This window comes from Clupea harengus, chromosome 11, assembly GCF_900700415.2.
Source record: "Clupea harengus chromosome 11, Ch_v2.0.2, whole genome shotgun sequence".
In the NCBI taxonomy this organism is placed as follows: domain Eukaryota; kingdom Metazoa; phylum Chordata; class Actinopteri; order Clupeiformes; family Clupeidae; genus Clupea; species Clupea harengus.
The window spans coordinates 3,287,740-3,299,448 of record NC_045162.1 but is presented as its reverse complement, the minus strand read 5'-3'; the positions used below and the strand labels follow the sequence as shown (position 1 = coordinate 3,299,448).

General features: G+C 40.4%; 1 protein-coding gene across 1 annotated transcript; it reads left to right on the top strand.

The window, feature by feature from the left end:
- Window positions 1-456: 456 nt before the first annotated feature.
- LOC122128500 (meprin A subunit beta-like) lies at window positions 457-10,155 on the top strand. The gene is made up of 13 exons (XM_042709143.1): window positions 457-500; window positions 1,016-1,109; window positions 1,603-1,681; window positions 2,059-2,179; window positions 2,268-2,446; window positions 2,838-3,056; window positions 3,356-3,493; window positions 5,702-5,971; window positions 7,956-8,405; window positions 8,511-8,675; window positions 8,810-8,924; window positions 9,154-9,204; window positions 9,947-10,155. The coding sequence occupies exons 1-13, from the start codon at window positions 457-459 to the stop codon at window positions 10,065-10,067; spliced, it is 2,046 nt and encodes a 681-aa protein (XP_042565077.1). The 3' UTR covers window positions 10,068-10,155.
- The last annotated feature ends 1,554 nt before the right edge of the window (window positions 10,156-11,709 follow it).

Here is an 11,709-nt window from a genome sequence, read left to right as displayed (position 1 = left end):
TATCGCGGTCCCCGCTGCTTTACGTATCCTAGGAAGCATCGAGCCAAGGAAATGTACTCCCATTGGTTTCCTGGTATACCTATAGTGCACATAAAAAATCCCATGGCAGTCCAATGTGAAAGATAAATGTGCAGTGTGAACAGTTTGATTAATGCTTACCAGACAACATCTGCTGCGTAATTTGTCCGCTTTGTATGGAGATAAAAGGCCGGTGGATTGGGCGGCAGTAGGGACAGGGACAGGTACTTCTCCAGCGAGGCAACAGGGGACAGTGGATTCCCCGGCAGTTGGTACATGAATCCTCGCAGACAGTCGTTCTTTATTTACCTCTGTGCCATGATTTTTGGTGCACTCATTGAAGGTCAGCGTTGTGTATTTTAGGCCATTCTCGTCTACGCGAATGGCAAACGACTCTGGCTTTAGTTGACGATTTCACTCTTTCGCTCTGCGTCCCATATGGAGCTGTACGTCGAACCACACCTTGTTCACAAGTCCGACAGGTGTGTTGGGGTTCAGTGCGTCGGAGTGCTTTCTTTTCGCCAGGTTGCTCTCCGATAAGGCTTGGTGGTGGGTTGTTTTATCCCGGCCCTCTCTGCGAAGTTGCTTGATCACTCCAGAAAAAAACGTTGTTTCTAGTGGCGAATTCAGAGTCGTTTAGGAAGCACCAGGACTTGCTGATGGGTGGGTCGTTAAGGTGAGGTTCAGCGCAGCTCGTAAGCCAATATAGCTGCTCAAACCGTAAGGCTCACCTTTGCCGTTCTTCACGGTGGCATAAAAGTGACGCAGCATTTGATTTAGGTCGCTTTTGGTGACTGTCTTTAAGTCCATTTCAATCGCTTTCTCTGCGCATCAAGATTGAAAACAGCGGACGGCCCACATCGTCTGCCTAATATAGTGTTTATTATTATTATAGTGCCTGCTTCATTCCTTGCCTTTGCCAACGCTTCGATTTCAGCCTCTGTTTTCTCTGCATGCCTGGTCTTTTTAAGCTCTTTCTCCTCCATTCTGTCAATAGTCTCCCACCACTCGTCAAACGTCAGCCCACCCAGCAAATCAAAATTCACAACAAATTCTGCCATTCTATTTACGATCAGGTTGCTTGCTACTTTGTAACTTTGTAACGTCTGTCTTTCTTTGAAACATTCGATGCGCAGTAATATGGAATGTTATCATAGAATGTTATGAGGACAACTTGAAAGGTAATGCTGGATTTTACAACGGCAAAATCGCGTTCCATGCCGTTGTAAAATCCTTTTTACAACGGCATGGAACGCGATTTAGCCTTTAGCACTCACAATCAAGGATTGGAACAATCAGTTTTAGAAGCCTAAGTTCAGACCAACTAGCTGGTTTTAAGGATGTACCAAGAATAAATTACCTTTGTGAGAATAACAAATTGGTGAATACTGGCCTAATCAATGATTACTGGTGCTTAATGCAGATCTTATTGGGCACTAATACAGGCATCAATTAATTATGTGTTGATGGCTAACATTTGTTCCCTAAAGTAAAGTGTTACCGAACTTTTGTAGTATTTTTTGTAGTGGCCTTTGTGCTGAAATAAAAAACCCTCAGATTTCCTTTTGACTGTGTGGCCCCCAGACCAGGAAGAGGAGATCCATCTCTGCTGCTCGCACCCTTTGGCCGCTGCCTGTCCCATATAGCCTATACTTGAGCCTTGGTAAGAGATGGACATCATTTCATGACAAGTCCCATATATCTGTTACTATTCAATGCACCAAAATGTATCTGAATGGCATTAGTTGAGTAGTGCTTTTGTCACAAAGTGTATGTTTGATCAAAGTCAAGTCAAGTCAACTTTATTTGTATAGCACATAATAGGAGGAGTGCCAAAGGGCATTAATAAAAGAAAATTAAATAAAAAATATATAAGTTCTTGGTTCTGATTTGCTCAGGGAGACATTATAGACTGCTTAGTAGCCTGTAACTAACTACAAAGTGCAGCTGTTCAAATAAACTTTTCATTACTAGACCAGCAATTGGTAAAATAAAAATAACCTTTCTTTAGTGGGATGACAACTTGTTTTTCATTTGTAGACATGAATGCCCAAGGAGTCATCCTGAAAGCCTTTGAGCAATTCAGGTTGAAAACGTGCATCGACTTCAGGCCCCAGCAATTCTGGTTTGAACAACACATTGCCCTGAAGTGGGGAATAGGGTATGCCTCAGTCTGATATGTCCATATATATTTGGCTGCATAACACAACACAACACAAGCTATTTAGCATATTTTCCTTTTTTTGCAGATGCTGGTCTGAGGTGGGAAGACAGCCTTCATTGGCACAGGATCTGTCCATTGGCCCTAACTGTGACACTGTGGCTACAGTGGAACATGAGCTCATGCATGCTCTGGGCTTCTGGCATGAGCAGTCCAGATATGACCGGGACAATTATGTCTCAATCAACTGGGAGAACATTAAAGCAGGTTAGTATTTTGATTTGCCTGGGTGCATACAGTATTTCGTATATCAACAGTCACTGAATATACTGAAAATCTGCGAACAGTGTGCTGTGTGAAAACAGTTTGTTCCAATGTCATAAATCACTTATGGTCTGTTTATTTATCTCTGGCAAAATCTGTGTCTCTTCATAAGTGTCTGTAACCCCACCCCACCCCCAGCAGCTGTCTCCTAGTTTGCAATAACCATGCTGAGCATTCCTTTACGGTGCCAGTGTGGTTAATACCTAATTAATTATGTATCTCTGGGTTAGTGAGGCGCATTGTGTTACCTCCTGGTATGAAATGCGCTGTACAAATAAAGTTTGATTTGATTTGATTTGATTTGTTTATTGTCTTTTTAATCGAATATCTTAAGGGGAGGAGAACAATTTTGAAGTTGGAACAAATGACACCAACAGCACCATGAGTACACCTTATGACTACCTGTCCATCATGCACTACCCCAAAGATGCCTTCACCAATGGAAATGGATCAACCATCATCACAAAACTACCTGAGTTCCAGGATGTGATTGGACAGCGACTTGATATGAGCCACTATGATATAGAAGAACTCAACAGGATGTACGAATGCAGTAAGTAATGTGACATTGCTCATCATGTCTCAGAGAGACCTATAACAATATTTAGGTATGTATGTATGTATGTATGTACCTATGTATGTATGTATGGATGGATGTATGTATGTATGTATGTATGTATGTATGTATGTATGTATGTATGTATGTATGTATGTGTGTAAGTATGCTTGTATACGTGTGTATGTATGTATGTATGTATGTATGTATGTATGTATGTATGTATGCATGCGTGTATGCATGTATGTAATGTGTCAATATTTATGAGTCAAAATACATATTGTTAACGTTTTCAGATGAATCTATCTCCTTTCTGGACCACTTCAGCTTTGATGAGGGCATGCGTGAGATGAGTTCAGCTGGATGGCAGAGAGTGAGCCGAGCTGATGGAGGTCCCCACTCAGACCACACCTACCTGGGCACTGACTCTCAGGGTGAGGTTTCTGTCCATGTGTACTGAAGAAAAGATGCACTGAAGTTAATTTGCTGTTAATATGATTACAGATATTAGGATAAAACAAATGGATTTGTGTAGAATCACATCAAAGATTAATTTAAAGCATATTTTGTCATTTAGCAGATTCATTTAAAGCACATTTAGTCATTTAGCAGATGCAAACGTGTGCATGGACAGGTAGGAGGTAAGGGCAGTGGCGGCTCCTGAAGAAATTCTCAGGGGGGGCAATTTTTTTTATTATGATTAAGGCGACCCATTCAGTAGGTACATTAAGTTAGCTGATTAACTCATACAGCAATACCTTTTTGTCCACTATTGGCAGCACACAACAGTAATATGTCCCCTCTTGCTACATAGCTAGAGTAGCAAGTTACAGGTGGAAAGCTATGGAAGAAAGTTGCATCCAGGAGCCTTCATAAGCAAACATGATGTGGCTCCACATACAGTAAATAATCCCACTTTTTCATTATCCACGTGTATTGTTTTCTACTGTGATTTGTCTATGTATGTTTGTGAGTTAAATTAAGTGTATAAGCTACTGGACGACCTAAATTTCCCTCGGGATTAATAAAGTATCCATCTATCTATCTATCTATCAAATGTTGTATGATGTAACATAGCTTAACAGGACACATGATATGTCCAGTAACAACATAAAGAAGGGGTAACATAAGTCAAAACCAACAATATTTATTGACTGATCTTGAAAGTATTGGCTTACAAAAGCTAAATGAGTCATCACATAAAAAATTATTCAGTGTTAGTGCAAGAAGCGAACTGTGAAACACTGTGAAACCTATGAAAAGGGACAGTGGTATATGAAATACAGACCGCGTTAGCCACTTCACGACTTTTATTTCGTTCCAATTCTTGGATGTAGGATTTCCCTCCCTTTGTAGAAACCTGTTGAATGGATACATTTGGTCTAGGAAGTCCTAATTGTTTTGTTGTCAATGTATCTCCATTAGTACGCCGACTAAAAAGGAGCTTCTGTCAAAGAGCGAATCGAGTTATTGCACTGAACAGGGGCCATCTTGACAGAATATGCCTCTGTCGATCTGTATGACGTTCGTATAGGCTTTTACGTTCATTACTTATGACACGACATGGAGGGGCGAGCCCTCTGTCGCTGCACGATGGTAGTCCTTTGGGGGATAGTAGTCCCTCACATTGCGCATGCGTCATTTTGCGACACTGTCGACTGCTGTCGACAGCGAAGCCGCGCGCGCATGCGTCACAACGACAGATCCGTTTTCAATCATGGAGAAAAGCGACGAAAGCCCGTTTTTTGAAAACATGACCATTTATTAAAAAACAAAGAAGATGTTGACACAGTAGACAAAACAGATGAGGTGGAGGATCAAAAAGTCTCTCCCCAGTTTCGTTTCATATGTTGACATAGAGCCTTATGCTGTTAGCCGTTTACAACATAATTAAATATAACATTAAATATACCCACATTATGCGTTAAGACAAGCACCATATGTTGACGTTTAAACCATTTACAACATTATTAAATATTACGTTAAATAAACCTACATTATGCGTTAAGACAAGCCAGATATGTTGATGTTGATGTTGAGCCTTATGCTGTAAACCGTTTTGTTGTCTGAGCATGCGCGATTATGTTGAGCCTTATGCCGTAAACCGTTTGTGTCTGAGCATGCGCAATGTGAGGGACTACTATCCCCCGAAGGACTACCATCGTGTAGCGACACCCTCCCGGAAGCCATAGAGAATGCATTGAGAGCTCTGTTTTGTGAAAAAAATGGATTTTCATTTCGCCCCAAATCGCCCCAGAAGGGGCGGGCCATTTGAAGCACGACTTTAGGCTGACTGAATGACTGGTACCTGATTCGACAATGACATACAGAGGCAGATCAGACGGTCTAGTGGTAGAATCCGACAGAAAAAAAATGAATTCATTTAAATTTACATGTCGTCATTTACGCGACTTACAAGGATATTGCGTTCATACATCAGGAGGTTTTTTTTTTTTTTTTTCCTAGCCAGTGCGTCGCCCCAATCGCCCTTATGGACAAGCCGCCCCTGGGTAAGGGTATATGTGATCTCACTGGTTTCAATGACCTGTGACAGAGAGAGCAACACAGAGAATGCCATCTGATACACTTTAAAGTATTGGGTCCCTCCGTATCACTTATTATTTTTCTCTTTTTGCTTTCAGGCACCGGCTTCTTCATGCACTTCAGCACCAAGAGAGGCAGCGTGGGAGACTCCGCCAGATTGCAGACCAGGAGGATGACCCCCAGAAGAAGCTGCAAGATCCAGTGCCTTGAGTTCTTCTACTACCACAGTGGGAGTTGGTCTGACCAGCTCAACATCTGGATAAGAGAGTTTGATGGTGTGGATGACACTGAAGGAACTCGTAGATTCATGGGCCAGATAAAAGGTATTTTTGCATTTAACCCAACCACTCAATGCCATTTCAACTTTTAAAATAGCTTTAGAATAAAGTTTTCATTGAGAGTCATTTCTGACATCGATGATAGGGTGTCATGGAATGTAACCCACTATGATGTCATTGCAAATGTGTCTAAAAGGTGGCACAAGCTGTATACACGCAAAATACATTTATTTGTTCAAAAGGAGAAAATATGTATTTTCATTTGAAAATAGAAAACAATACACTTAATAATAATAATAATAATGAATTTGATTTGTAACGCACTCTTCATTCAGAAGAATCTCAGAGTGCCAACATATTAGAAACTAACTATAATAATACAATAAAATAAAAATTAGATAACATAAGCATAATAGGAAACTTTTTAACATTTTAACATATGATTTAACACAAGGCCAGAAATTCCTTCCTGAATAAAAATGTTTTTAGTCCAGCTTTAAAGGAGTCCAGCATCTGCGTTGCCCTTAGGTGGTCAGGGAGGCTGTTCCATAAGCGTGGCGCTGCCGAGCAAAAGTCCCGGTCGCCCATGGTGCGGAGCTTGGTTTTGGGGACGCGGAGGAGCGAGCTGTTTGAAGACCTGAGGGTGCAGGTGGAGGTTTGGGGAGTAATTAAGTATTGCAGGTAGGGAGGTGCATGCCCATTTATGCATGTATGGGTCAGTATAAGGACTTTGTAGTCAATCCGGAAAGAGACAGGGAGCCAGTGTAGTGAGTGTAATATTGGTGTTATGTGCTCATATTTCCGGACCTTCATCAGGATCCTGGCAGCGCTGTTTTGGATGTATTGCAGTATCTGGATGTTCTTGCCAGTGATCCCATAGAAAAGCGAATTACAATAGTCCAGTCTTAAGGAGATAAAGGCGTGGACAAGCTTCTTTGCATCTGATAGGGTTAAAGTGGGGCGGAGTTTGGAGATGTTTCTTAGATGATAAAAGGAGGTTTTGCACAGGTGTTTTATATGGTCATTAAAGGTCAGGTGAGGGTCAAACCTAACTCCGAGATTAGTGACTGTGGAGGAGAGGGGGATGACCTGGCTGTCGAAGGTGAGTTGAGTTAAGGAGGATGACTGATCCTGGTGTGGAGTGCCAACAAGAAGGGCTTCGGTTTTGCTACTGTTTAGCTGTGTACTTGTGTAAAGCTATCTTTAGTACCCTCATGAATTGTTGACGTTATCCAAATCTCAAGATTTTTTGCGATATTAACCAATTAACCAAAGACACACTCTGTACTCAAAGTGCTGAGGCCTTTTCCCCAATATTGAGTATATTGATACTAGCTGTTGAGTATACTTATACTAGCTGTTTGGTATATTTATACTAACTGTTGAGTATATCTATACTAGCTGCTGAGTATACTTATACTAGCTGTTTGGTATATTTTTACTAGCGGTTGAGTATACTTATACTAGCTGTTGAGTATATTTATACTAGCGGTTGAGTATATTTATACTAACTGTTGAGTATATTTATACTAGCTGTTGAGTATACTTATACTAGCTGTTTGGTATATTTATACTAACTGTTGAGTATATCTATACTAGCTGCTGAGTATATATATACTAGCTGTTGAGTATATTTCTACTAGCGGTTGAGTATACTTATACTAGCTGTTGAGTATATTTATACTAGCGGTTGAGTATATTTTTTTAGCTGTTGAGTATATCTATACTAGCTGTTGAGTATATTTATGCTAGCGGTTGAGTATATTTATACTAGCTGCTGAGTATATTTATACTAGCTGTTGAGTATATTTTTTACTAGCGGTTGAGTATACTTATACTAGCTGTTGAGTATATTTTTTAATAGCAGTTGAGTATACTTATACCAGCTGTTGAGTATATTTTTTACTAGCGGTTGAGTATACTTATACTAGCTGTTGAGTATATTTATACTAGCTGTTGAGTATATTTATACTAGCGGTTGAGTATATTTATACTAGCGGTTGATTCTTCACACACTTAACTGGATCATAAGTGAGACATCAGAAATGTTAATGTATGTTGCGTTTATCTCCAGGTTCCCCAGCTGATTACTGGAAGCTCCACCATGTTCCTCTGGACGCCACTAAGACCTTCCAGGTGGAGTTTGAGGCCCGCAAAGGAGCAGGGTCCTCCAGCGGTGGCTTCTCTGTGGACGACATCAACCTGTCAGAGACCGAGTGCCCCCATCAGACATGGCAGATCAGGAACTTTGAGGAAAAGTTAAACACAAGTCCCAATAACTCTTTTCTCCTCAGCCCAAAATACTACTCTATCGATGGGTATAGGTATCAGCTAATGGTACGACTGAACAAGGACTATTTTGGAGTCTTTGTCCGCCTCGTTTCTGGGATCAATGATGACTGGTTGCAATGGCCGTGTCCATGGAGACAGGTGACCTTTACACTACTGGACCAGAACCCTCACATCCAGAAGCGCATGTCCCAACAAAGAAGTGTAACAACAAGTACTGCATTGTCTCTTCGTGGTGAATATGCCTATCATACCATACTAATCCAGTCACATTTCCTAAAAAGTTAGTTTGTTTGTTTGTTTAAAAAAAGTTTTCTTGTTTTCTCCCCAATAAATGCAGAATTCTTTGGCAACCCACGCATATGGGGAAGTCCTGAAGATTTTTACTTCTGGACATCATACGTTAATAATGGAAGAGGGTATGGTCTCTTCATGCCTGCTGCAAAACTTACATCCAGGGAGTTCCTTAAAGGAGGTGACATCTTCTTTCTCATCACTATGCAAGGTGGGTGACCTGTGACCCCTGATGTAGGCTATCATAATCCTGGGCCATAATCCTCCAATATTATGGAGGTACAAATCCATGAAATAATCACCCTGTGTGAACAGAACACATAAATGGTCACTCTTGTATTTCAGACATCTCCAGTTTGGTTCACGAAGATACTCTTCCATGCCCCAGCATAGCAGTGAAGACATGGCATGAAGATGCTCCCACAACAACTTCCTCCAGCACTGTCACAACTTCCGCAAAGTACAGTACATAGGAAAATATTCCTTTATAAAAATATATTTGGCAAATGATAAGTAGCCTTGCTTTTATGCTGTTCCTAAGTCAAAACAACTCTAACCTTACTAGATGTTCCTCCATTAAGCTCTCAGTACGGACGTTTGCTCAAATATATAAGGAAGAATGGCAACCCTCTCCGGCCTCATTGTGTATTGAATCTGACCTACTCTCTTTTTCATTTTAATTTTCTCAGACCTCACAACTTTCCCACCCCTGGCTGGCCAAAGATGACCCCACCTGACAGGTAAATCAGTGGCTGCTTTTGAAACCAGCAGCACTTGTCAATATGTACAATTGATGCATAATACATAAAAGAAGGTATATACATGAAATATATAGAATTAATGGTGGATACAAATTGAGAGAGCCAGCATTCAATGAATTGGTTGTAGAACAGCTTACAATGTCCTCATGAGGTTACTATGATAAGGTAAGATAATATGTATTAGATGCAGAGTTGTATGTATTTGTGCATAATAGTTTGGTGGGAACGGCAGTAGTGTCAGACTGCTGTTACTGAATCAGTCTCAAATCTCAGGATGTATCTTTCTTTACATCATACCTCTGTCTTTATCCCACTGCACAGAAAATAGTCTTCTACCACACCCTTTGACCTTGCAATACAACTCTGTAGTAGATTATCAGAAAGTTGAAATTAAAATAGTACTATAAAATTAAAGTAGATACACATGCAGCTGAAACAGGGTTCCTATGCAGGATCCTAATCTGGATGCTCTTTCAAGCACAAACTCAGACCTCAAATAGACCAAGGAAAGAAAAGGAGAGACTGGAGTACTGTGATTGGCTAAAATCCTTTGCAGGTGTATTTGTATCTGTGAATGTGATTGTGAGCTATTTAGAAATAGATGACTCAATACCGAAATAACCTGACAAGAAATAAACTGTATCCTCCTGCCCTCACTGTGCTGCTTTGGATTAATTTCATCATCCTCATCTCATCCTCATGTTTTTCTTCTTCTTCACAGACCCACGACAATTAACTTCAAACTGGTTATTTTAGTAATATCATTGTTTGTGGGCTTTATGAGTGTGATGTGTAAGGCATGCTCCTCCAGGCAGGTCCAGGAAGTCCAGGTGCCTGTTTGAGATGGAATGGGATGGTGTAACACAAGCTCTCTATAAAGCTGGAGATTCATTTTCAAATTCAGTTTAAATAAAACCTTTTTTTCCAAGAGGCTATTTGCAGTTTTTCAGTTTCTTCCCAAAAACATGCATGCAGGTTCAATGGGTGACATGGCCAAGCCCAGGGCTAGAAAAAATACATTCTGGAGTCAGAATTAGCTAGTATAATGACTTTGAAAGATGTGGTAACCACAAGAGAAAGAGAGAGGAAGTCAAACGAGACAACTGCAAACATAGATTTGGATAAGGTGGTCAACAAGTTTGTCTGAACGAAATGTCAACGTGTTGATGTTGTCTCCGAGTTAAAGGCCTATATCACGTCATCTAGTAAAGTGACTTTAAACTCCTGGGGTACGCTAACCACGTTAGCACCTGACATAGTTGGAACCATGCGATGCAAGCGTTTCCCAAAACCACAGTTTGAACTTTCTAACTAATAAATACCACAACAAATCAAATCAAATCAAACTTTATTTGTACGGGGCATTTAATACCAGGAGGTATTACACTTGTAAAGAGACACAGATTTTCAAATAAACAGATAAATATTACAGTGAATGACAGGCAAGATTAAAGAGGTATGTCTGCATGTCTGCATGTTTAAAGGTTTCTACCGTCTTAGGTATTCTGGCAGAGTATTCCAAAGGTTGGGGGCATAGAAACTAAAAGCTGCTTCTCCATGTCTCTTTGTCCTGTCTTTTAGAACTGTTAGGAGTTTAGTGTCATAAAACCTCAGGGATCTCCTGGGTGTGTACCTTGAGAGCATGTCTGTTATACAGTGTTGTGCATGAACGAGTTCAAAAGAACACGTTCATTTTTATGAGAACAATGAACTGAAGGCAACTTAATGACAAATAATGAATTTGAACGGTGAACACGTTCATATTATCTGGGGTCCGGCGCCACTGAGGTCTAGCTACAACGTTACGGAATGTTTTCCTTCTCCTGAGGAGAGACGCTGTCTAAATTGAATGCTTGCTATAATTCCGATATAGCCTAACCCAGGGCCGGAGTGGGGCCAATTTTACACACTGTCTAATAAAGTTTCCGACAGTAAAAATCTCACCTTTCTGTGCAAATGATGTCCTCCTGAAAAATTTGCAATAATTCAAAGAAAAAAAAATATATATATATTTTAGGAATTGATACAATTGAAGTGCAGTTTATGGCAAGGGGTAGTGATGGATAACGTTTTCTTTAAAAAACAAGTTAAGTCTTTCATTTTCACGTCCCACCTTAAAACTATGAAATGAACTGAACTTTGAACTAGTTCATGAGAGGTGTGAACTTGCACAACACTACTGTTATATATTCAGGTGCATGACTATGGAGTGATTTGTAGACTAGTAAACAACATACAACTGTTCAACGTAAATCTGTAAAGGCCTATATTGAATACACACAGCAATTTCACGAGGCAGGCCTGTATGAACAAAGTAATAACCTGGGGATTTTGGAAACATGATTCATGGATGAACTATAGGTCTCCCAGGTGATGGATTTCATATAGGTCTCCCAGGTCTCCCAAGTGATTTGCTCCTCATTGAAACAAGCAGGTGTGCCAGTCCGTTCTTAAATATTGTCTTTTCAATGGGTGTGTGCACAG